General features: G+C 40.1%; 1 protein-coding gene across 4 annotated transcripts in view; it reads left to right on the forward strand.

Moving 5' to 3' along the window:
* AGK (acylglycerol kinase) overlaps nucleotides 1–23,988 on the forward strand; it is a 71,259-nt gene that overhangs the window by 23,615 nt on the left and 23,656 nt on the right. For all 4 annotated transcript variants that reach the window (XM_037514605.2, XM_037514596.2, XM_054692733.1 and 1 more), the window contains exons 3-8: nucleotides 5,475–5,514; nucleotides 7,632–7,711; nucleotides 12,637–12,712; nucleotides 18,865–18,957; nucleotides 22,204–22,236; nucleotides 23,544–23,638. In XM_037514605.2, coding sequence (XP_037370502.1) covers nucleotides 5,475–5,514; nucleotides 7,632–7,711; nucleotides 12,637–12,712; nucleotides 18,865–18,957; nucleotides 22,204–22,236; nucleotides 23,544–23,638 — 417 coding nt within the window. The remainder of the gene's footprint in view (nucleotides 1–5,474; nucleotides 5,515–7,631; nucleotides 7,712–12,636; nucleotides 12,713–18,864; nucleotides 18,958–22,203; nucleotides 22,237–23,543; nucleotides 23,639–23,988) is intronic.

Consider the following 23,988-nt stretch of genomic DNA (forward strand, 5'->3'; position numbering starts at 1 on the left):
TGGTTCCCCACAGAACTGTTCACTAGATTCCTCCCGCAGTGCTGAGTTACTCCTTTGTGCTGATGTCTTTGCATGCTCCCTCCCTCCCGCCTTTTTGTAGCAAATACAGCCTTGAGAATATGCTCTGGGCTTATATGATCATTAAAAGTGTTGACCCTTGCGTTATTATATTTACACCACCAACTACAGAAATCCACTCAGAGGTATCATTTGCCACGTTTGGAATATTTTTCACTAGTCTAGAAGGAAGCAGTGCCCAGTGCCAGGCCCAGGCCTTTACATTTGATGGTGGGCTTTGTTAACATTGTTTTTGTTTTGCTAAACTTTTCACCATCCAACAGGGATGATAGGATTTTCATGCCAGAGATGACCTGTGTGGCTCCTTATTTTCTCTCCTCTTTTACGTGCCTCTAAGGGGCATTGAAGTGGAGACAGCCACCACTCATTACGCTGTCAACAGGACTTTTTCCTCCCCTTTATGCTTGCATGACATTCAGGAAGTTCTTCATCTCATTGTTCTCAGAAGAGGTAAGCAGATATAAATTTCTTAAGTAGTGGGTAGCGTCTCATGGGAAAGCCTGGGGAATTAGCCATCCTTTGGCTGAATGAAAGACCAGACCAGAATGCCCCAAAACCCTTTTAAAAATCATTGATGTTTTCATTGTTCTGTTCATTTCCAAACTATCATGTTACCTGTTTTCTCCTATCTGATGAATGTTCTTCATTCAAACAGACATTATTCCTTAGAAGACTCCTTCGCCTCTTGCTTGGTTCTGTTACTTTTGGGAAGAGATGTCCAGCATTTCCCCCGATGGACCTAGGCTCAGCAGCCCTGTCTGTTTGGGTAGGAGTACGCCATGGGGCAGAGTCAGAGATGGGCAGAGATGATGTGTAACTGGAAAAAGCTGTCCCCCTCTGCACAGGAGAATCGCTTCTCACATTCATCATTGCCTTTGCTTCCTTTCCACGGCGTGCCTGCTGCTCACGGGTAGTAGGTGGCTACTGCCACTAGCGACATGATGATTAATTATTTTAGGAAGCTTGGGTAAGTTGGAGCAGTTGTTATAAACATCTAAACTTGGAATCTGTTTTGTGAAAAGCAGAAACTGTTTGCATGCACCAAGGGAGAAGCTGGTGGTAGAAACTGCTGTATAATTTGCCTCTAGACTGTGGTAGAAAATCTTTTTTTGGGGAAAATAGGATGGATCAATGTGATTTTTCTCTCCATGTAAAGGTGTAACAAGTTATCTTATTTTGCAGAAGTAAAGTACTTATTACTGAAGTAATAAATAAAACATTTATGGCTTAGAATAAGTTGACAGTACCCATTTCCATGGCAGTGGGCATGTTAATGTTCTTAGAGCCACAGGCAGAGTGACATCAGCAGGTTTTTTTTCATTTTCTAACCCAGCTTCTAATTTCTTCTGTCAAAGAACCTGCATTTTAGTGCTGAGCAGGTCTTCTGGGACCCTTTTTGATTTGACTACATTTTGTAGCACCTCTTAAATTGTGTTTAACTTCCATTTTCTCAGGAGACTGCATGATGTAGTGGAAATAACATGGGTTTTTATGTGCAGTTTGTTTATTTTGGCCACAGGGCTTTTGCTTCACCTGCAGATTCTTGACCCAGTAGCAATCTGAAATTTTTCTGATGACCAGAGCAGTTTCAGGGTGCTTCCTGATGTACCAAAGGGAAGTCCTCTTAGCCTTTTTAGAGGGTACTGGTTCTGTTAGTAGCCACACACACACCCCTTTGTATCTGCTTCATCTAGAGAAGTTCTGTGACTGCTGGACTGACTCTCAGTTCCTGTGACTGCTGGAGGTTGTCATCGCCTCTCAGGCTGCACTGCCGTGATTCTCGCTCCTGCACTGGGGTGGTGATGACACTGGAGAACCATCCAGGCTGTTCTGAGCACAGGAGTCCAGCTCTCCTACTCAGACATTGCCACTTATTTATTAAGCAGTTACTTACTGAGCACCTTTTGTCTGCAAGTGTGCCGTGTACTGTGGAAGAGAAGAAGTGAAGGATCCATGCCTTCAAGATAGTTATAACCAAGAAAGAAAGCAGTTATGTGGATGGTGGGGTGAGGGTGTGTGGTTTTATGTTGGACCTTCTGTTTTTTTTTTTAAAAGGGGAGGGAATAAAATGTTGAAATCCTTGGAAGGTAATGTTCATTGTGCTTTTAGAAATAGCATGACTTTCTTCAAGGGAACGAAGGTAAGGAAAATGGTGCTTAACCTTTTTCCTCCATTATCCACCACATTTTTCCTTTGACTTTCAATTTACTTGAGATTCATTCAGTGTCTCTGTCAACTGCCCCAAAATACAGTATACCAAGTATATGTTTAGTTCAGATCTGTGCCTGGAATTCCAGACACATATTACCCACTGTCCTCTGGACACCTCCACCCTGACTGTTGCCACACTCTCAGATTGACAGTTCACAACTGAACTACTACACCCTGATCTGTGCCTCCTGCTGCAGTTCACCTCTGAACAACACCACCTTCCACCAAATGGCTCAGGCAGAAGTGTGGCAGCTGCCTTTGACTCTCCCTTTAGTTCCCATGAGCCAACCCTTAAGTTTACCTCCACAATACCTGTTGAATCTGCCTTCTCCTTCCCCACCGTGGTGCTCCCAGCTCCAGACATCATCATTGCTGACCTGCATTACTTGAGAACTCTCCCTGGTGTCCCGGGCTCAGCCTTCGCTTTCAACGCTGCCATCTTTACACTGAGCCAGGATGATCCTTTAGTGTAAATCTGCTTATGTCATCAGTTGGCTTAAAATCCTTGCATGGCTTTTCTTTTATAAATTGAGGTAATGTTGGTTTGCAACACTGTATGTTTAGGAGTACAGTTTCACATTGAATGTATGTTACCATATGGTGCCCACCACCAACTTGCCAGTAATCCTCCACCACAGTCCACTGGGCCCCCTCCTTCCCTTTGCTCCCCCCATCTCATTCCTGCAGTCCAAGGGTTGGTTTTGGTTTGATTTGCCTATTACTTTGCTTTGCTTCTTTATATTCCACATATTAGTGAAATCAAAACTATTTTTGCCTCACTACTTTTTTATTTCTCCCATAGAGCTCAATGTCAATGTTACTTCCTGTGTAAGGTCTCTGATTCCCTCAAGACTAGGTTGGAGACCCATGTTATATGCCCTTTTATGGAACTTGTATGTCCGATCGCATTGAGATTGCCTGTTGAATAATCTCACTTTCCTTCTTAACTGTTAACTTATGAGGATGGATGGGATCATGGGTGTGTACAATCGCCCGCAGTTGGTGTTATGAGAATGTAGTGTGGCAGCCAGCTGGGTGAGCCCTCTCCAGGGCGTCGGCAGCAGTGCTTAGGTGACTTCAAGTGTTGTTTTGTGATTCAGCAACTACTGAGGCTTCAGTATTTACCTTCTCACTGTATAGAATGTCATGAACATGAGGTGTCAAGGGGTTATCTGTGTGTTCGTTATTTTGAAATATTTTATTAGTACCCTAATTTGCCTGATCTTTGGGTGCGAGTGTAGGTGTACATGTGTCATGTTTGTTGATGAACGGAATGACTGAGAGCAGCTGCCGGATAGCCAGTAGGAAGAAGAGCAAAACATGATTAGTTGTGAAGCTGGGGTCTGCAGAAGAAATGCTTGCACAAGTCCCCTTTGCCACAGGGTAGCAGTGGAGCAGAGTCACTCAAATAAGTGAGGACTGATCTCCCTACAGCCTTGGTTGGATTCCCACTTTTGAGGTACTGCTGCATCGGTTCTAATGCAGCGTGTTTCTTAGGTTTCAGTGGGCGGCATCCGTAACTTTATATGGTGGTTTCTCACTGAAGCTGACCGCGCTCTGAAATCTAGTGGGATGTTCTCAAGCCTGGCTATGAAAGAAAAATCATTGAGCAGCCTTTTGTTGTAACTATGGCAAAAGCAAAAGGTTTATTTTAATTTTTTGTAATTCAATTTTAAGTATCAAAATTAGATTTGAATTACTGTAAAAAGGTAAAATTCAAAGTCTTTTCAAGGTTCTGAAAAAGATGTAGAAAAGAATTTAAGTGAAACAACCCTATCTTCCATTCCTGGAAGTTAATAGCTTATCTTTTCTGGGTACTAGTTTTCTTTTCTTTTCTCTCTCTTTCTTTCTTTCTTCCTTCCTTTCTTCCTTTTTTACCTTTCTTCTCTTTCTTCCCTTTCTTTCTTTTTTGCATTTTAAAAGGACAGGTCTATTAGGAAAAGAAGAAAGAGAGAGGTACCTGCATAGTCCCAGGCAAGCAGGAGAGCTGCTTTTTGTGTACTGTTTTTTTAGCTGTGGTTATCTGGGTTATTGTCTGTCTTAGTGCAGGTAACATGCATTGGAAGTGACTCTTCTAAGAAGGTACTGAGACCCCAGGGGGGAGTTGGCCATTTGAATATCTCTGATGGCATCAGTGGCATAAACACATTTTAGAAACCTTTGTTAAATAGATGAACATATTTGATATATATTTTTTTTGCAAGCCAAACTTTTACCTAATGTCCAAATCGTCCATTTCTGATATAACTGAGTGCCTCACAGTGATATAAAAAATACGAGATTGAGATAAAAGCAGAAGCAACTAAGCATGAAATTTATTTCTAACAAATAAGTTTGTCAGAGTATTTTCTGTTGGATAAGAAAAACAGACTCTGCATTAGTTTTCTTTTGCTACCTTAACAAGTCATCATAAACTTAGTGGTTTAACACAACACAAGTTTATTATTTCATAGTTTTGCGGGGCATAAGTCTATTTGGGCTCCAACAAGATGTCAGCAAGGGTGCATTTCATCTAGAAGCTCTAATGGGGCATTTTTTTTGCCTTTCTGGATACTAGAGGGTTCCCACTTTCCCTGGTATGCCCTCCTTCCATCTTCAAAGCCAGCAAGGTTGTATCTGTAACCATTCTTTTTGCTTATTTTTATTAAAATAATTTTGGTAACATAATCTAGGTTTCAGGTGTACAGATATCAGTATCTTTGTGTTTGTTTTTAAAGTCTAGTTTCTATCCATCATGTACAGTTGACCCCTTTTACCCAATTACCCACTCATCCAGCCATTATTTCATAGTTCCATCTACAGTTGGACAAGTTTCTTTGCTTTTAAGGACCCTTGTGGTTAGATTGGACACACTTGCATAATCCAGAATAATCCTCTTCTGTCAAGATCCTAAACGTAACCACATCTGTAGAATTCCTTTTGCCAAGTAAAGTTAAAATTCTGAGGTTCTAAGAGTATTAGAATGTGGACCTCTTAGAGGTGGGAGAGGGCTTTATACTTCCTATTGTAACATAAAAATACTTAGCATAGGATTTCATTCTCAGGCAGTGTTTTTCAAACATCCCCATGATTTGTTACAGATCTTTAAGAAATTTTCTTTTGGGTATATTATAGGGTATTTTTTATTTTTGGAATTTAACCTGCTTCTTAAAACTAATGTTCATTCTCTTTGTTTTCTTTGATAGTGATAACCTCCTAAGGAGAGCAGCCTGCCAAGAAGCTCAGGTAATGCCATTTAATGTGATAAAATTAAAACCTGCTTTATCTCTCTCATGCAGGGAACTCCAGCTGTTCCGGGGGACTTGCACATGCCTGGCATCAGTGCACTTTGCCTAAATATTTTGCTTCCACTATCAGGAGCTGAATCAGGCCAAAAGCCAACTCTGAATAGAACTGGAAGAAGTTAACCATCTGCCGAAGAGCAATTTAGATGCCCACCCCTTCAGACTTGTTTACTTCTGGATTAGTCTAAGGCCACGTACTGGACTGGCTGGAGCTCTGAGAATTTGTTCATGTCTGCACTTGTCCTTGAATATCAGTCTAAACCTTGAATCTTTCCTGATCCAAATAATCCCTGAGGATATCAGTTCAGAACAGGTGTTACCTCTCAAAGTCAAATCTTCTTAAAACTGTTGACTCATATTTTCAAAGCCCTGCTCTCTAGCACAGCTTATTTATCCAGGTGTGTTGTTCTCCTGGCCTCATGATGTTGTACTTAGATATTCAAATATCTGACTATATTAGTTACAACTGAATTGTAAGTCCTTTCAAGTTTAAGACCACATGTTGGCTCTTAATTGCAAGTTAAATTTTTCTGGGAAAAGTCCCAGGAGAAGTAACACAGCCACTGCTCAAGTTGAGACTGGGTAGGATGCCCGTCTTCACACGTCTCCAGACTATATCGTGGAGTCACTGGGAATAAACCCATAATTTGCTGGGTACCAAAATACTTTGCAGTCTGCTCTATTATATTATGTCTTTCCTCAGTAGTTTCTAAGGTGATCTCCAAATCAGACAGGAGAATATTTTTAGAACCGGATCAGGGGCTGCAGGGATTCCTCTCCAGAGTTGTGGAACTGACTGTTCAGGTCTGATTCTTCCAGGCCCAGTTGCTCCATGCCTCATTGCCCCAGGATTGCTTACTTTCATTCTGGTTGCTCAAAGTTGGGTTATTCCAGGTCTAGTTACTGCATATTGAGGGCTTTCCAGAGTGTTCGCCAGGCACCCTAGTGGTAGGAGTAGAGACTGGGGTGTTCTGTAGGTGCCAAGAGCTGTGTCTCACTGTTTCCCTTCTTTGGCCAGCTCTTTTTCTGCTACCTCTTGCATTTTGGTCTCTGGTTCTGGAGCCAGCTCTTAACCTGTTTGTAACTGAGGTTCAGGATGTTGGAAAATTCTTTCTTCATTGGAGGCTAAGGTACTTTGTCTCTGAAATCTATCACTGAGCACACACAGCTGCGTATCTGAAAGAACACAGTTCTGCTCTTCTATTTGCCAATCAGGACCTAATCTTTGATCTTCGCTGTGCTCTTCTCTCCACAAGTGGAAGGCAGTGTTTACTTTGGGACTGGTGGAAGAATCAGAGCTGTCCAGTCTCCATGTGGGGCATTTCAGCTGAAGACTTTTGCAAGCAGGCATTGTTTTCTTTAGACCCCCTGAATCTTGGGCATCAGCATCCCTCGAATTGGGTGCTATGGGGACAGAATGGACTTCGATGTTGTTGAATTGAGGGAGAGGGAAAAAGCTAAAGAGCTACATGTCTGAAAGGCCCAGGTATAAGTGTCTAGATGCAAGATTTTAGAGAAATGAAGATCTCCAGATGTGAAAGTATCCCAAAAAAAAGTGTGGGATAGGGGTGGCGAAGTGAGTCACCTCCACGGTAACACGACCCAACCAGCTTAATCCAGCAAAATGTTTTCCGATTTCCTTTGCATGTGTAGAGATAGGGAGATTGGTTGGTAATGCAAGGAGAAAGAGATTATAGTCTGAAAACCAAAGATAAGTGAATTAGACTCCTTCCTAATAAACTGTCTATAACCGTTACTGGTTGTATGTTTATAATAAACCTGGTCTTACCTTATAAAGAAAGAAAAGTTATTACCTTTAATAGTCAAAGCAGGATGTTTTAGTTCCAATGTAAAATTCAGCTCATCATCATGAAACAGTGGTACACTTTTGTTGTACACTTTTGTTGTGTTTTATCAATAAGAAACCATGAAAGAAAATTTTTTGGTTTTACCCAGAGTAAATGCCATATTTGTGTAAATTCTTTTGGAATGCAAGAATCTATGTGATCACTGAGTGAAGAAGACATTTGCTTAAAACTTTTCTTTTTTCTCTTTTAGGTGTTTGGCAATCAGCTCATTCCTCCCAATGCACAAGTGAAGAAGGCAACCGTCTTCCTCAACCCTGCGGCTTGCAAAGGGTAGTTGAGTCTGTGGTTTGCTCTGTGCTCAGCTTTCTCTAAGGCGGCAATCATAGGCTATCAGGCAGCCCATTGGAGTGTGCGCAATTGGAAGAACTAGGTGCAGCACTCCTGCAATGAGTCACTGGTGACGTAGAAGCAGCGGTCAGTAAGGCAGCACGGGTGCTCAGCAGGCTTATCTGAGTGAAGATGAATGATCGTTGCCCATTGTTAGCACTGTCAAGTCAGTCTAACCTTCGTGACAGTAGCCCCTTGGGAGCCACTCCTGTGTTGTGAAGTGGATTATTGGACAGTTCCTGTGACTGGACAGACAGAGCTATCAGAGTGTGGTGGGCCTGGGAATCATAAACACCCTCTCCAAGGGCAGGCACCCTTCAGTTAGAGCTTAGAGTTCGGGAGAGGGAGAACGGACACTCCCTCCTCCACGGGGCAGAGGCCTAGAAACCAGAGGGACTGTTTGTGTCCTTCTGTGCCAGGGTGAGTCCGTCAACAGGCCTGGCCGGCCTGGAAGGATGCCGTGAAGGAAGGTGTGATGAGCACTGGGAAATCTGGTTGACAAAGTCCGTGTATTATAATGAATGTGCCACGTTGGAGGGGGGTAGGGAAATGCTGAAAGTGGGGCAGGCTGTGTGTTGCAGGGCAAGCGTACGTGGGATCACTACACTGTTCATTTTTACCGGAAAGTTAAAAGTGCTCTAAAAAATTAAAAAGAAAAAAATACCATGGGCAAAAATATTTTTCTCCCCACATTAGGTGTGGCCCTTACTCAGTTAGAGAGGCGAATGAAAAAGCCTTGATATCTTGTAGAAGAAATTATTCAAAATTTAAAATTGTTTTTTAAAATAGTGGGAAGTCAACAATTCTTTTCTGAACATGAGAAAATTAATGAATAGTAAATTAACTGACAAATAATAAAACAAATAGTAAATTAATAAATATGTATTGGATTGGACTTTGTAAGATCTAAATCAAAAGACATGAAGCTGAGGAGAGGAGCAGCAACGGAACAGTTGAGACCAGCTGCTGAGCGATGAGGTTGGTGCTGCCTGGAGTGACGCAAGGGCCTCAGACCTCCACGTCTCTCCCCAGTTGCTGGGAGGCGTGAGAGTGACTTCACAGATAGAGCACTTGCCACTCCATATTTCTTTTTCTTTTTCTTTTTTTTTTTTTTTGTGTGTGTGATTTTATTTTATTATTTTTTAAGATTTATTTATTGATTGATTGATTGCTTTATACAAGCAGTGGGTACAGTCAGAAGCGCGGGAGGGTGAGAGAATTCACCAGAGCCAGAGCTGGGAACAGAACGGGCAGAAGGACTGAAATACACTGCTGAGGGGAGCAGCGGGCGGCAGGATAGGTCTGCACGCCATGTGGGACCCTCGCCGGCAGCTGGGGATCGAACCGGTGCTGCAGAGGCTGCCGGCAGCTTCGCAGCCCAGCGCTCAACCACTGCGCCACCCGGGGAGGCCCCATATTTCTTTTTAATTGGCAGTTTAAGATGCAGCGGGTCCTCAGTAACCTTAAATAACATCATTTCCCTTTAATGTTGAGGAAAAAAAAAAGAATCCCAGCTGAAGTTGAATAAAATGACAGTATTGAAGGACCCAGTGTTATTTTAGGTTGTTTTGCTTGAAGTACAGCTTCCAAGAACTGTTTGCTGACGTTAAATGAGGATTTACTCTATTTACCTACCAGTTGTCTAAATTGGCTCTGTTGCTCTGCCTGATCACGTTGGCCTGGCTTTGTGAGAGGCCTGTGTATTCCTCAAACACGCAGCTTACAATGCCTATTGATTATTCTGGCTTACTGTCAATATCAAACAATACCCAAAAATGAACAGGTCCTGCTCCAGCACAGTGGAGATATCCAAGATGACCAAGCGGTCAGCGATGGCCGTGGCAGGAGCGGCGGAAAGAACTCAGTTTGAGGGGCCTGGTCTGTGTACTGCTTTGCTCTGTGATTCTGCAGGAGCTATTTAACTTACATCCTCAGGTTACTTACTCATCTGTAAAATGGGGAAAGTAGTAGCATAGACTTAATAAAATTACCATATAAAATAAGCACCTTTAAGAGTAAATGAGGGGGCCTCCCCGGTGGCGCAGCGGTTGAGCGCTGGGTTGCGAAGCTGCCTGCAGCCTCTGCGGCGCCGGTTCGATCCCCGGCTGCTCCCCGGCCACGGGAGGAGGGTCCCACATGGCGCGCAGACCTCTCCTGCCGCCCGCTGCTCCCCTCAGCAGTGTACTTCGGTCCTTCTGCCTGCTCTGCTCCCCACTCTGGCTCTGGTGAATTCTCTCACCCTCCCGCGCTTCTGACTGTACCCAGTGCTTGTATAAACAAAACAAACAAACAAATAAAACATGCCTCTATTAAAAAAAAAAAAAAAGAGTAAATGAGGGATGCCTATGACGTATTACCATTTCATAGTAAGCGCTTGACAGAAGAAATTAGCTGCTGCTGTTACTGACCTGAAGGGCTGTTCACAGCACTCCCTGCCCTCCCCCAGCCGCTGTGCCCCTCCTGCCCACGAGACTGTGGCTGCGCTGGGCCTCTGTCTGCCATACCCAGTGGCTGAGCAGCCTGCATTCCCTGGCAGTTTGTTTAAACTATCATCAGTCATTATGACTTCTTACTTAAGAAATAGTTACATTTTTAAAAAAACTGATGAACTTTTTTCTTTAGAGCAGTTTCAGGTTTTGTTATGTTTTTGCATGTAAATGTATTTGCATTTTTTAAGGTGAGTTCTTGTTTAGAAACCTAAATAATACCTTTATTTAAAGGTGAAGCTAAGCAAAGTTTTCTCTAAAGTCATTGTCCTATTTAGCAAGGTGGATCCCTGCAGGCTTCTAGGAAATTCCTCATTTAAAAAAAAAAAGTTTTCACTGTTTAATTGCATTATTTTAGTCATCTTGGCTCTGCACAATACATAATTCATGATTTATCATGCATCTTTTTGATTATATAGTATAGTATAAAACTACACAAGGGCTTTAAGAAATAAGATAACTGTTTAATGTTAAATAATACATTAAAGAGTAATTATTTTGTGTGTGTTTGTGAAGCTGGAAATTGCTACAAGTATATAAAGTTTTCATTTAGCTCAGGTGCTATCTCACCCTTAATTATATAATAAATAATGCATTTCTATCCGGTAGCACTGGTTTTTCTATTTTGTATGCAACATTAGAAGGAGAAAAAATGTCTTCACTTACATTTAGAGATTTTCTATACCCCTGGCATCACATAAAGATATGAATAAAGGCCAGATCTTCAAATGTTATTTCTTAAACTAATTCAGAAGAGCTCACAACTTCATTATAAATGATTAATAAATGTAGCATATTGAGACTTTTCTAGAGTTTTGCTTCTCAGACATAGATCTGAACTACTTCCAAATAATCCGTTCTTGTCAATTTGCTAATGAAAGAAACCCAGGATGAAAGAAACCCAGGATGAAGAAATGTTCACAATCACTAACTCAACTCTTTGTTGTTGGGTTAAGCACCAGACTCTACAAACTAGAGGAATAATTTCCACTTAGCATTTCATGTTCATCCCAGTAAACATTCAGGGCCATAGAAAAGAGAGGGGATATTTGTTTAATTTGCTTATTTCATGCTCAAGAGGGCCCTTGGCTTGAGATATTCTTTTGAATTGTCCTTGTGAAAATTTGTCCAGGCTTCTCAGTTTCAGTTTTAATTAATAATAAGAAATGTTTTGTATTCTGTCTTCTATTTGTGGTTGTTTTGGTTTAAAGAATGTTGAATTTGGTCTGTGCATGCATAATTATACATGCTTCTCATTACCTACCTTTGTACCTCTTTCTAGCTTAAAATATTTTTAAGTCAAAGGATGCAAGTCTTTGGTAAAAAAAAAAAAAATCTTTAGAAAGAGAAGTGAATAGAATAAATGTGACCATAAAAGTTAGACATTGATTGTTTTGAACTTGCTAGTTTGGTTTCATTTTTGTTTTCCCCTTCTGTGATGGTTGAAAGTGTTTGGATAGAAGGCTGCTCAACTGATTGACATGTTTAATGTGTATTTGACTTGGAGGCTGCACTGGTGGGGGTGTGGGGCGTGAGGAAGGGATTCAAGGATCAGTACAGTTTTGGTGTCTGTTTTGGCAAGGTTTCTAGTCTAGTCTTGAAGACTGTCTTGCAAATCACTAATCATCATGCAAAGTGAAAATTCCTCATGTGTGTAGTCAGAGGGCAGCCCAGGACTGGGCCTGAGAATTTAGGGAAACTGCTGATGATTTTGTAGCTCTGTTAGATTATTACTTTTTCCTTTCCTCACCAAAGTTCTGCCTTCATGGAAAAGAATTTTGCTCTGTCTATAGAGATTCCTCTCTAGTAATATCTCCAGTATTTGTTTAAAATGATGCCTTTTCCCTTCAAAGGTTCTGTCCACTAAATTATAATTAAGCTATGTTCTCTTTGGTTTAATCTGTTCCCTCAGATCTTATGGGCTATGTTATGGTTAATACCTGCCCTCTCACCACTGGACTATTAGGTAAGTGCCACGAGCACTTAATACAGTTATCTTTAGGTTGCTAGTATTTTTGTCTGTTTGATGTGTTATAGTGCCTATCTCTAGCACATAGTAGGTGCTCAATAAATAGTTGTTGAATGAATAAGGACTGTTTGAGTGACGCTGCATCTAGCGTCCATTCTTCCTCAGCAAAGCATTCTAGACAGACAAGAACTCACCATAGTAAATAGTATATTGGACACCTCAGGGCAAAAGAGTATGTTGCTATCCATAGACACTCATTACTCATTGAACTTCCTGTCCTTAAACAAATAAGGAAACCTGTGCTTCAGTCTGTTTTTTGTTCTACTCTAGAGAAGATGTTGGGTTTTTTCTTCTTCTCTTGAGAACTCATATCAAGATATTTCATTTTTTTTTCCCCTTTGTTTTGTCTGCAGCAAAGCCCGGACTCTCTTTGAAAAAAATGCGGCCCCGATTCTGCACTTATCTGGCATGGATGTGACTGTAGTGAAGGTGAGCACAGCGGGAGCGCTGACTTTACCCACCTCCTGGTCCTTGTAACACATTCTCTTGGCGTCTTAGCAAAATCACTTTTCGCTTAAGAAGACAGGAACAAGAAATCACTGCTGTGTCCCTGTACTTATAATTAATAAAAGCAGTTTTGGATTTTCAGAGTATTGTTAGCTTTTCATTTTTGGAGTAGGACTAGATGGAAGCAGGAACTGAAGAGGGCATGTGAAATTATTGTCTTTTGAAAGATGAAAGTGGTTGTAGCTTTTAAGAATGCTTTTCCTAGAAAAATAAAACCCTTCAAGTTTCAGTACTTAATTTCTTGGTAATTCCACAGGCAGTTTAACATTTTTTTCACTGGTGCAGAATTGTGTCTGGTAAGGAATTTTAAGTCAGGTTTTAGAATTTATGAGATTGAGGTAAGCAGAGTATGAAACTAAGAAAAATTGTGCTATTTCAGAGGATTTATTGGCTTTTAAGTGACACATATGGTGTTTGCGTAGGTGTGTGCATTTGGTGAAAACACTATTATGTTTGTAAGACTGGTTTCCCTAGCTGTAATAATACACACTTGTATTAAATCATAGAAATTAAGTTTATTTAGTTCAATTTACTGTGTGGTTTTGAGCTTTCCTCTGCACCTTGTCTGAGACTCAGTCTCCTGTTGTCTGCCTCCGTAGACGGAAGGACGTGTGGGATGCACTTAACATTTTCATAGCTGTCGTGTGTATTGCAGAATGTGCGTGTGAGAGAGCCTAGAGTGAGGCAGATATCACTTCTTCCTTGAATGTTTGATTGAACTGACAAGTAAAGCTGTCTAGGCCTGCGACTAGCTTTCAGGGAAAATTGTTTTTTTTCTGACTCAATTTCTTTATTGGCTCTAAAAGTACTTAGTTGTATTTCGTCTTGAATTTATACTATCCTCTTTGTAAGTTTTAAAATCTGTAATAATAAGTATCTTTATATTGTTTCTTTGTGCCCTCTCTTTTTTTTCTCTCCATAATCTTATCAGAAACTTGTTAATCTTTGCCAGCAACCATTTTTTGACTTTCTTCTCATTTATATTTGTTTCATTAATCTCTGTCTCTTGTTTTCTTTGAATTTTTTTCCTACTGTTCTTTTCTGATATTTTAACTTGTATCTTTATCCTATGAATTTTCACCCTCTAGGTCCATCTAGGTTGTTGCAAATGGCACGATTTCATCTTTTTATATAGTCGAATGGTATTCCATTGTGCGCATACACCCCTTGGCTTTACCTCGTCAGCTGTTGCTGGGCACTTAGGTTGGTTCCCACTCTTACAAATGTGAATGATGCTGCAGTGAGCGTGGAGGTGCGGCTCTCTCTTTGAATTAGTGTTTTTGTATTCTTGGGGCAAACTCCCATGAGTAAGATAGCTGGGTTTCATGGCGTTTCTGTTTTTAAGTGTTGAGGAACCTCAATATTGCTTTCCTAATGACTGCACCAATTTACATTCCCACCAACAGCATGAAACGGTCCTTTCCCCCACATGCCTGCCAACACTTGTTTTTTGGGTAATAGCCATTCTCAGGGGTGAGGGGATATTGTTTTTATTTGCGTTTTCCTAATATGAAATTCTGGACATCTTGTCATGTCTGTTGGACATCTATATGTCTTCTTTGGAGAAAATGGGAGAGGGAGGCTGAGAAGTCTTCTAGGGGCTTCTGAGGAATAGGGAGTCCCAGACCACTGACAGAGGAGGGACTCAGAAGAGCTGGAGGCAAGTGGCCCCCTTGGGGCACTGCCAATCCTGACTGGGGAACCCAAATGGAAAGCAGATCCACTGTCCCCAAAGTAGGACTTGTACCCTGCAGGGGGCACTAGTTCTGCAGGGGGTCTGCAAAGAAAAGAAGCAGCTACTAAAAAAAATAAATTAAAAAAAAAAACTTTGGAAAAGAGGATGAGTCCTCCACCCATTTTTTTGGTGGGTTGTTAAGGGGATTTTTGTTGGTGAGTTGTGTGAGTCCTTTATATTTTTTTGGATTTTAACCCCTTGTCAGATGAAAATGTATTTAATAGAATGTATTTTCATTTTGGAGATGGTTTCTTCCTGCTGAAGCTCTTTAGTTTAAGGTGGTCCCATTTGTTGCTGTTTGCTTTTGTTTTCTTTGCCATTACAATTGAGTCCCCAGTGAATCCCTGAGATCAGTACTGAACTTATCTGTGTTTTTCCTCTGTGTATTTTATGGTTTACATTCAAGTCTTTAGCCCATTTTGAGTTCTTTGTTATATGTGATGTTAGTGATCTAGTTTCATTCTTTTGCTTGTGACTGTCTGGTTTTCCCAGCACCATTTATTGAAGAGACTTTCCTTGCTCCATTTTGTACTCTTTACTCCTTTGGTGTAAATTAATTGTCCACAAATGTATGGTTTTATTTCTGGGCTCTATATTATCTTCTGTTGATGTGTATGTTTGTTTTTATTCCAATACCATACTGTTTTGATTACTATCATTTTGTAGTATCATTAGAAGTTGGGGAATGTGATACCTTTATTTTTGTTCTTTTTTCTCAGAATTGCTTATATTATTTGTATATTTTATAATTCCAAATAAAATTCAGTGATCTTTTTTCCATTTCAGTGAAGAATGCCATTGGGATTTTGACAGGGATTACCTTGAATCTGGCTATTGCTATAGATAACATAGCCATTTTAACAATGTTAATTTTTCTAGTCCTTGAGCATGGAATATAATTTCATTTCTTTGCAGTTTCTTTTTTTTTTTTTCAACAGTCTTATAGTTTTAGTAGACAGGTCTTTCACATCATTGCTTAAATTTTTTTGTGGTATGCAATTCTTGTTGATGAGGTTGTAAATGGAATAGTTTCCCTGACTTCTCTTTCTACTAGTTCATAATTTGCTTACAGAAACACAAGTAACGCATTAGGTTTTTGTGTGCTAGTTTTGTAGTTAGGCTATATATTCAGCAGAAATACCACAGAAAGGTTGTTCTTTCTCAGTGCATAATGCAAGAAAGGAATTCTTTGAATTAAATTCCTAACTTTCAAATTATCAGGCAGTGTGAGTTTGGGTTATTTACCTATGTCAGGACCAGCTCAAAGTAATGAATTCTCAGGGAAGAATTATACACCTTTCTTTCTGCAACAGATTTCAAAACAGAAAATACTCCTCACAGTCCTTTGGGATAAAGAAGGGAGTCAGGATAGTTCAGCTTTATTTTTATTCCACTTCAAACTGAGTGTGTAGTTTCTCAACCTTAAGGTGCGTGTGGCTCTCCCAGCATACTAGTCAACCTTGAGCAAGTCGGGAATTTGTCTCCACTCCTGAGATTGGTGATGTCTTAAAAATCAGAGCTCAGATTCACCTGGTGCACCGGGTGTCCTCAAAGCACTTACTGTTTGGGTGCACATTTTGGCATGGTATTCCTTCTCTGTTGTATGGCGTCATATTCTTTACTTCCTTCTAACATATCGATGTGTCAGAGATGCTCTTCATATTTCACCCTGTAGTTTTAACTCTGTGGCAGCGCACCTAGACTACCATCATCCTGGAAATGAAATTGTCACACTTCGTGTGTATGATTTTATTAAAATCACATGAAGCCCAGTGAAGAGTTTGCTTGATGAATAAGAAAATTGAGGACTCAAGCATCTAGAAACCTGCCCAGTTACACAAATAATAGTGACAGTGCTGGGATCTAAAATGCAGCTCTGTTGACTCTAAAGCATGTGTTTTCTAACTAGAACTCTGCTTCCCGCTTAACCTGAAATCTGCTAGTCTCTAGGACCGCTTATTTTATCTCAGGACAGCACTATTAGCACGTTGTTGCTAGGGAATTCATTTACCAGAGTTTTTACACATTAGTCCTTGGTTCTCAGTTCTGGCTGAATATTAGTTGTAACTGACATGGAGTGGAGTCTAAGCATCCATGTTTACATAAAAAAAAAAAAAAAAAAAAAAAAAACCCAGGCGATTCTAACATGCAGGTGGATCAAGAATCGCTGAAGCAGGTCCCGCTTCTGTTCCGTGAGGTCATGTGAAATAACATCGTCTTTCTCTGTGAGATAGTCCTTGGAGCACATAAAGAGTGTGCCCATAATTCTCCCTCCAGGCTTCTCCATATGAACTATTCCCAGTATCTTCGTAAGGGGCATGGTTTCAAATCTGACATGAATCCACCATTGCAGTATAACACAGAACAGTTTCACTGCGCTAAGCAGCCCCTGTTCGCCATTGGATCATCCCTTCCTTCGAGCCCTCCCTTCGAGGAGAGCATCTTGCAGATGCAGGAGGGAGAGAATGCAGGCCTAGCAAACTGCCCAGTCTGAGGCTCTGAGGCAGGAATGTCCATGGCGTGTTGGAGGAACAAAAGGAGGCCAGTGTGGCTGGAGCACAGGGGAGACAGTGATGAAGGATGAGGTTACAGGAGTGAGGAAATGCAAGTCATCGACTTGTAGCATTTACATATTCAGTAAATTACCAACATCTCCAATGTAGATCAAGTGTTGGGTTGGGACAGGGCGAGTCCGAAGGAAATGTCCCCAGGAATCTACATCTTGGTTGATGTCTCCCCACCCATCGTCTCGTTTTGAGATAGGTATTACTCAGCTGCAGTAGCTCTCCTCATTTTGTTCTGGTGTATTGTTTCCGCCTTGTAGCTTGCCAACTGTCTTGCTGAGGAGCAGCTCTCCTGTCTGGTTTTCTAGAGCTGCTGATCTAGTAATGTCAGAGGAGAAGAGGATAGTCTGGAATGCCTTGTTCTCAGTGAACCCTTGTTCTGCTTTGGGGTGCTTACACTCCATCCTTTTAATCAAGATTAACATGCTTTTTTTAAAATGAAATATTTGCAAATGTACAACTATAAAGCCAGAACTTTTTGTTTTTAGAATAAAACTAACTGGTGTTAGCTTAGAGACTTCCTTTTTTTTCCCTCTGTGTGCTTTGGCCCGTCAGAAATCCAGATCTTTAATTTTTGCCAATTAGTGGGTGTGCTAAAGCCTCAATCGGAGGCATGTTTCCCTATCTTAGTGTGAGTGCATTATGCCCATTAAATTTTATTTATTTATTTTACTTTTACATTTTATTTTTTATATTTTTATTTTATATATTTTTACATCATTTTTCACTTTTGCACAATGTATGCATTTTCATCTTGGTTATAGTCCCCATATAATTCCCACCCCCCTTGTTTTGACCGTAATCCCTCCTCCCCTCCCCCTCACCACCCCCTGACTCCTCCCCTGTAGTATGTCTCTGGCTTATAGTTGCTTGATGATTTTGATTTTTACTTTATTATAATTACTCTTTCCTGGTCCCTTATTTTGGTTTTCTAAATTCCTACTATGAGTGAGACCATCTGGTATTTTTCTTTTTCTTTCTATATGCCCATTAAATTTTAACATTTGATTTTAAAGGCTGTGGCTTAGATGGTTTAAATATACATGTGTATCTGATAGGAAATTTTCTCAGTAAAAATGGGAAGGCTTAGGTAAACTGCTTATAACTGCTTTGGGTCATAGCTGTATTTCTTCCTGGACAGTTAAAGCAAAACAAAAAAACTTCCATTTATTTAGTACAGTTCCAGTTAAGAGTAATTAACCTTGCTAGTTGTTCTATGCACTGCTTTGCAGCAGTATTACAGGAAGTTATGATGACCCCTTCCCCAATGCAAAAAATTTCATCGATAAGGAAATTAAGATTCCAAAAGTTTAAGTCCACTCAGCTGAAAAGCAGCACAGTGGGATTTAATTGAGGTTGCCTGGGCTCTCAAATCTGTGTTCTCTTCATCACTTCTGCGTCTCTGTATTCGCATGTGTACTTGACTCCAAGGAAAAGCACTGGTAAAGGCTGTAATAGAGCATGCACTGGACTGGGAAGGAGTCCTTTGACTAGTTTACTGTACAACAGGCAAATCGCTTTTACTTTTTGATGGCTAAAGTCACAAGAAGTGTTACTTTTAAAGCAAGCAGCTCACTAGGTGGTTTCTGAGGTTCCTCCAGATGCAAAAGTATAAAATTAATTACATCATTACTTTAGTTTTTCACGCCTATCAGTTATGTAGAATTTGAGAAAAGAGTCAGTGTCAAACTTTAGAGAAAAGAGCCCATGTTTTTCAGCCTTTGACCTTGTGACTCAAGGATGATAAATTTACCAAAACCTTCATTGTATTTCAGACAGATTATGAGGGCCAAGCCAAGAAGCTCCTGGAGCTGATGGAAAGCACTGACATGATCATCGTGGCTGGGGGAGACGGGACCCTGCAGGAGGTATGGCCATTTTTCAGTTTGAAACCATGTCGAAAGTGAGGAAAGTGGAAATTAGATCTTAGAGCACAAAGTGGTTCTAATTTAAGGAAATTATTTTCTTTTAATCCATTCTTTTAGGATTGCTACTCTCTGAAATAAGGGTAGCATTGATTTTTTCAAGTGCATGCTGTGTGTCATTGCTTTGTCTAAACTCTATTCCCAGCACATAAAATTTCGCTTTAGCAGGTTTAAGTTTGATAAAATCAAATCAGACAAATGGTGATGAGTCTGATAAACTTCTTTATATTATGAGGACTTACAAGGTAGCCTGTTTGTTATGGAATTGTAGTTTCAATTATGAGGACTATTTCTTATGAAATAAACCTAGAAATTCCCTTTAAAGGCATTCTTCTATTCTCACATCTCCATGAAGTGTGATGTTACCTCCTCGTAGTGCCTCGAGGAAGAAGCCTGTGTGTTCAGGCGTATGCATCGGCCTTTTTGAAAATCCATGTCCAGTGCTGCCTTAGGCCCATTGAGAACAGTATCTTGTCCTGGAAGTGCTCCTTTACCACACAGCAGCCTAGGACTTTCACTGGGTACTAGAAACCCCCTATGGTGGGTGCCCTCAGACCCCTCCATCACTCCATCTTGTGTGCCGTGATTCATTCCGAACCTCTTTCCTGCTCACCCTCTGCTGCCGCCGCTGGTCTCATTAGTGTTCAGGGATCAGGAGCAAGCAGAAGACAGCACTGTCCAGAAGACAGCACTGTTTGACTTAGCAATTATGTGAGCCTTAGTGAGCTGCTTTTTAAAAAGCTGTGCTAATGATCTTGTAATTGTTTTTGTGACTTTTTAATGAAGTGTGAAGAATATTGATAGCATGCCAACAAAGACTGATGTAGACCTGGAGACAGCCCCATTTAATCCTGAAAGTCAGTGAGGTGTCGGAGATGAAGGGAGAAGATTGCCATCAGCCTGTACTTCACAAAATGTTTTTAAGAAAGATACACATTGTCTGTTTGGCATAATCCCAGTCATATAAAAATATACACTGATAAAAAAGGATTGGAGGGAAATATACTAAGCAAAACTTAACTGACTAATGATAATATCCTGCATGCTACGATTATGGAAAAGTATTTTTCCTTCGGGTATTTTTCAGATTTTACAAGATGTGTATTACATTTTAAAAATAAAAAACAAATTCTGTAAAAAATTCAAGTTCAAAATATATTTTAATACAGGGGCTATCATCCCCTTTGTCTTTGCTTTCACTAACAAGAAACACTGAGTGCAAACCTCTGCTAATGGGATCAGGTCTGAGTGGTCAGCAGCTCTGAGGTTCTAGGACCATGGGCCTTTTGCTGCCTGACCCCGCAAGAGACCAAGTGACCCTGACTTCAAGAATAAAGATTCGAGAGCAAAGGCAGAAAAGCTTATTGAGGAGAGAGCTGGACCTTCTAAGTTATCTGCCCTTAAAGAAGGTGAAGTTGTTCAGGAATCTTTCCTGGAAGAAGCACAGCCTGGGGAGGGGTTACCTGCACCAGGTGAACCGAAGAGGTGCAGACTCTCACAGTGCAGCCCTCTGTGTGGACAGTCACTGCCGCACCATCCCCCCACCAGTGTTCCAGGTGCTTCTGACCAAGCTCCCAGCAGTTATTCAGAGAACTGCAAGTGAATAGAACCTGGCTGAAGATGATGTGGAATGAGAAACAAATGTCAGTATAGCAATCTCAATTAAAAATATTTTAAAAATCTTAACTCATATTCCTTCTGGGGGAATAAGGGCAAATATACTTGCCATGGGCTGGCCTACCCTGAAATCTGCCAACTAATTTTCACTTTATATAAATCCATTTTTCCAGTGAAAAATGTATTTTGATAGACAGCTTTCTATTTTATAAATGTCCTAGGTGTTACAGAAATAGCATAGATTTTATTTATTCCCCAAAATTAATTAAAATGTGCATATAACAATACTCAGTGCTCAGTTTTGAAAGATAGCCAACAAAGGTGTAGCAGAAAGCTTGAGAATGGCCATTGTTTCAAGCTGATACATTTCGTTATTTGTGCAAAAAATGGATGGAAACTTGTTTTTACCAGAACTGAACATTAAAAATTTTGAGTTCATTTCTTCCCGCTAAATCTCTTTAAATATCCAAGCTATGCTGCTGTGCTGTATCAACAGCTTTACCCCTTCTCCTGTGTATCGATCTTAAAAGGTGTTGTTTAAATCAGTGGACTTAATATGTCCTGGATGCTTATTTCCTTATATTTTAGGTACAAATAGTTGCAAGTAGCACCAGGAACTAGATCTCTGTTCACCCACGTGTAGCCATGTGAGTTCCGTCACTTAATGGCAAGTCAGCTTTCTCACTTATAAACTGAGGACATCTGTCTCATTGAGAAGTGTCCTTTTATCTTTAACTCACCATTTCTGTTCAGCATCTCCACACACAACCTTTTCCTGAGGGGTATATTTGTTGGGGTGTGCATATTTTATACTCAGAATTCTGTGTGCTTGCCTGACTTAGTATTTACAATTGATTTTATTTTTGAGATATAATTTATTGATTTTCACTGAAATCAACTGTTACTACTCTTTTTAAATTAATCTGAAACATAACCTTCATAAAGTGGCATGATAGTGCTGGTAAAAATGTCCCCCGTTGCTTTTATCTTCAATGTGTCTCCCTGATCCTCCTTCAATCTGACAGATTTATCTCGTTTTGGTGACACTAAGATATAACGTGTGACTGAAGACGTGCAAAGAATGGAGGTAATGAGGCCTCCTATTCTCAGAATAGTGACATACTAACTGCAGTCATGATTCAATCTCAGGTCTGAAAAGAAAGAGACGAGGTTCTTAGTGTCAAAAAGAAAAAGAAAATGTTTTTTCCCTGTACGTGCTGTCTGTAGTAAGTTAAACTAGTTAAACTGTAATAGTGAACTAAGTTTTTGTGTGTAATTGATATGTGCATCACATTGGTGAAATTAAAACATAATTTTGCCAATATAATGTGGATGTCTTATCATTATTTTATCTTAACTCTTACTGTGCTATTGATCCTAAATCAACAATGAAATCTTATCTCAGCTCTGGTTCTGTTGAAGGCTAATAGGTGTTTAGGAGGCAGTGCATCTTCTGATACAGATTCTGGCTAGAAAATAGGAAAAAGTTTGTGTGGCATGACAGTTGAATCCAGTTCTTTCATGATAAAGGAGATACATGTTGTTTATAACTTTTTCTTTTAACATTTGTAGGTTATTACTGGAGTTCTTCGAAGAGCAGATGAGGTGAGCTTTAAAAAAAAAGTGATTGGATTTTAGCTTTTGATTTTCTGTTCTTTTTACCTCTCTTCCTTCTTTCACTGCTTCTCTCCATTTTCCGTTTTTAAAGCACAAGCTGTGCTTCTGCAAAATAAAAGTCTACCGCCTGGGTCAGAGGGCACTTTTATAACCCTTGGTTACCTGAGAGCATCTAATGACTGTTATTAAGAGTTGCTTAAAATATAAGATTTTCTAATAGAATCTTGTCTTCAAAGAATTCCTCCATAAATAAATTGGGGTACATATTAAATATTAAAATCCATGCAACTGTGAAAATCAATGTACTAGATTTACAGTTATCTACAGGTTTAAATCTAGAAAATACTGAGTAAAAAACTTGCCAAAATATGTTGTGCATGTCTACAAAGTTTTAAAATTCATAAGATTCACTGTTAATGAATACCTAAAATCTGTAATTAAAGAACAATAATATGAATGGAGTCTCACCAATCTCAGGACGATGGTTTTCTCTGGAAGAAGAGTGAGAAGGGAATTCAATTGTATCTTACCATTTTTAGTTTGTTTTTATTTTTTAATTTTTTTGCCTGGTTCAGTCACTCTGCTAAAAAGTTCTTAAATTTATTTATTTCTACGTATATCAAAAAAAAAATTGTAGGCAGCTAGATAATATGGCAACATGTAACATTTGTTAATATGACTTTTTGGGTAGGTGGGTGTTTGTGACAGTGTTTTATACTTTTCTATGATAGTCTAAAATATTTTATAAATAACGAGAAAAAAAGATGGTAATAGATGGTGCTCAAATGTCTGTTTACTTGTAGCATTTAATTAAAGCACTGCTAAGTCATTACCTCCTGCTACTACTTGAACTTCTTACTCTCTTTGCCTTATTTGCACCTGAGATAGTTTATAGAACACTCCCCCTGTCATCAGTCACTGTACAAACATTAGACAGTTTTAGTTGAATGGTGTATACAATTTTTTCAAATAGTGTGACAGCATAATACAGTCCCTGTCACATTAGTGCATTTATGGAACATCTTGAAGACCCTCGTTTTCTTAACCAAATTTCTTTTAACTAGTTCCTGCTGGTGAGTACTCAAATTTTCTTCCAAACTCAAAGTCCTGTTTTTTCCTGGACTGCTGTTCTAGAAACTGCTCTCAGTATTATCAGATGACTATTTGAGGGATCTGCAAAGGGAGGGAGACAGGGATGCGGGTGAGCTACTTTTCATAGTAGACACTTCTGTGCCTCTCTGTTCAGCCTGATTTTCTGACCACGAAAGTAAAGCTTTTTTCTTTTCTTCCCCCAGGCTTCCTTCAGTAAGATTCCCATTGGATTTATCCCACTGGGCCAGACCAGTAGTTTGAGTCACACCCTCTTTGCCGAAAGTGGAAACAAAGTCCAGTAGGTGGTCGATGTGGAGTGGGACCGCTAGGGGGGAGCCTGGGCGTGGAAAGGTCACGAATGGCTGTCGTTTTCTTTTTGACTTTTGATAACTTCAAGCTTCACATCCTTACAGGGTGGACCCCGATCAGAGTTCAAGCTTTCAGTTCATTAGAAAATCTCCCCGTTGGGCTGTGGGGCTCTGTGATCTAACGTGGGGAGACCCCCAGGTAGGCATGGAGATGCTCTTTTGTCAGCAATGAAGACAGCATCCCCGCTCCAAACTGTTCCTGTGTTGTTAGATTCTCTAATGAGGACAGATCTGCTCTGGTGGTTGTTTGCTTCAGGTGTACGTGACGACAAATAGCAAG

Source organism: Talpa occidentalis, unplaced genomic scaffold (assembly GCF_014898055.3).
Source record: "Talpa occidentalis isolate TD23 unplaced genomic scaffold, MPIMG_talOcc4v2.1, whole genome shotgun sequence".
Lineage (NCBI taxonomy): Eukaryota > Metazoa > Chordata > Mammalia > Eulipotyphla > Talpidae > Talpa > Talpa occidentalis.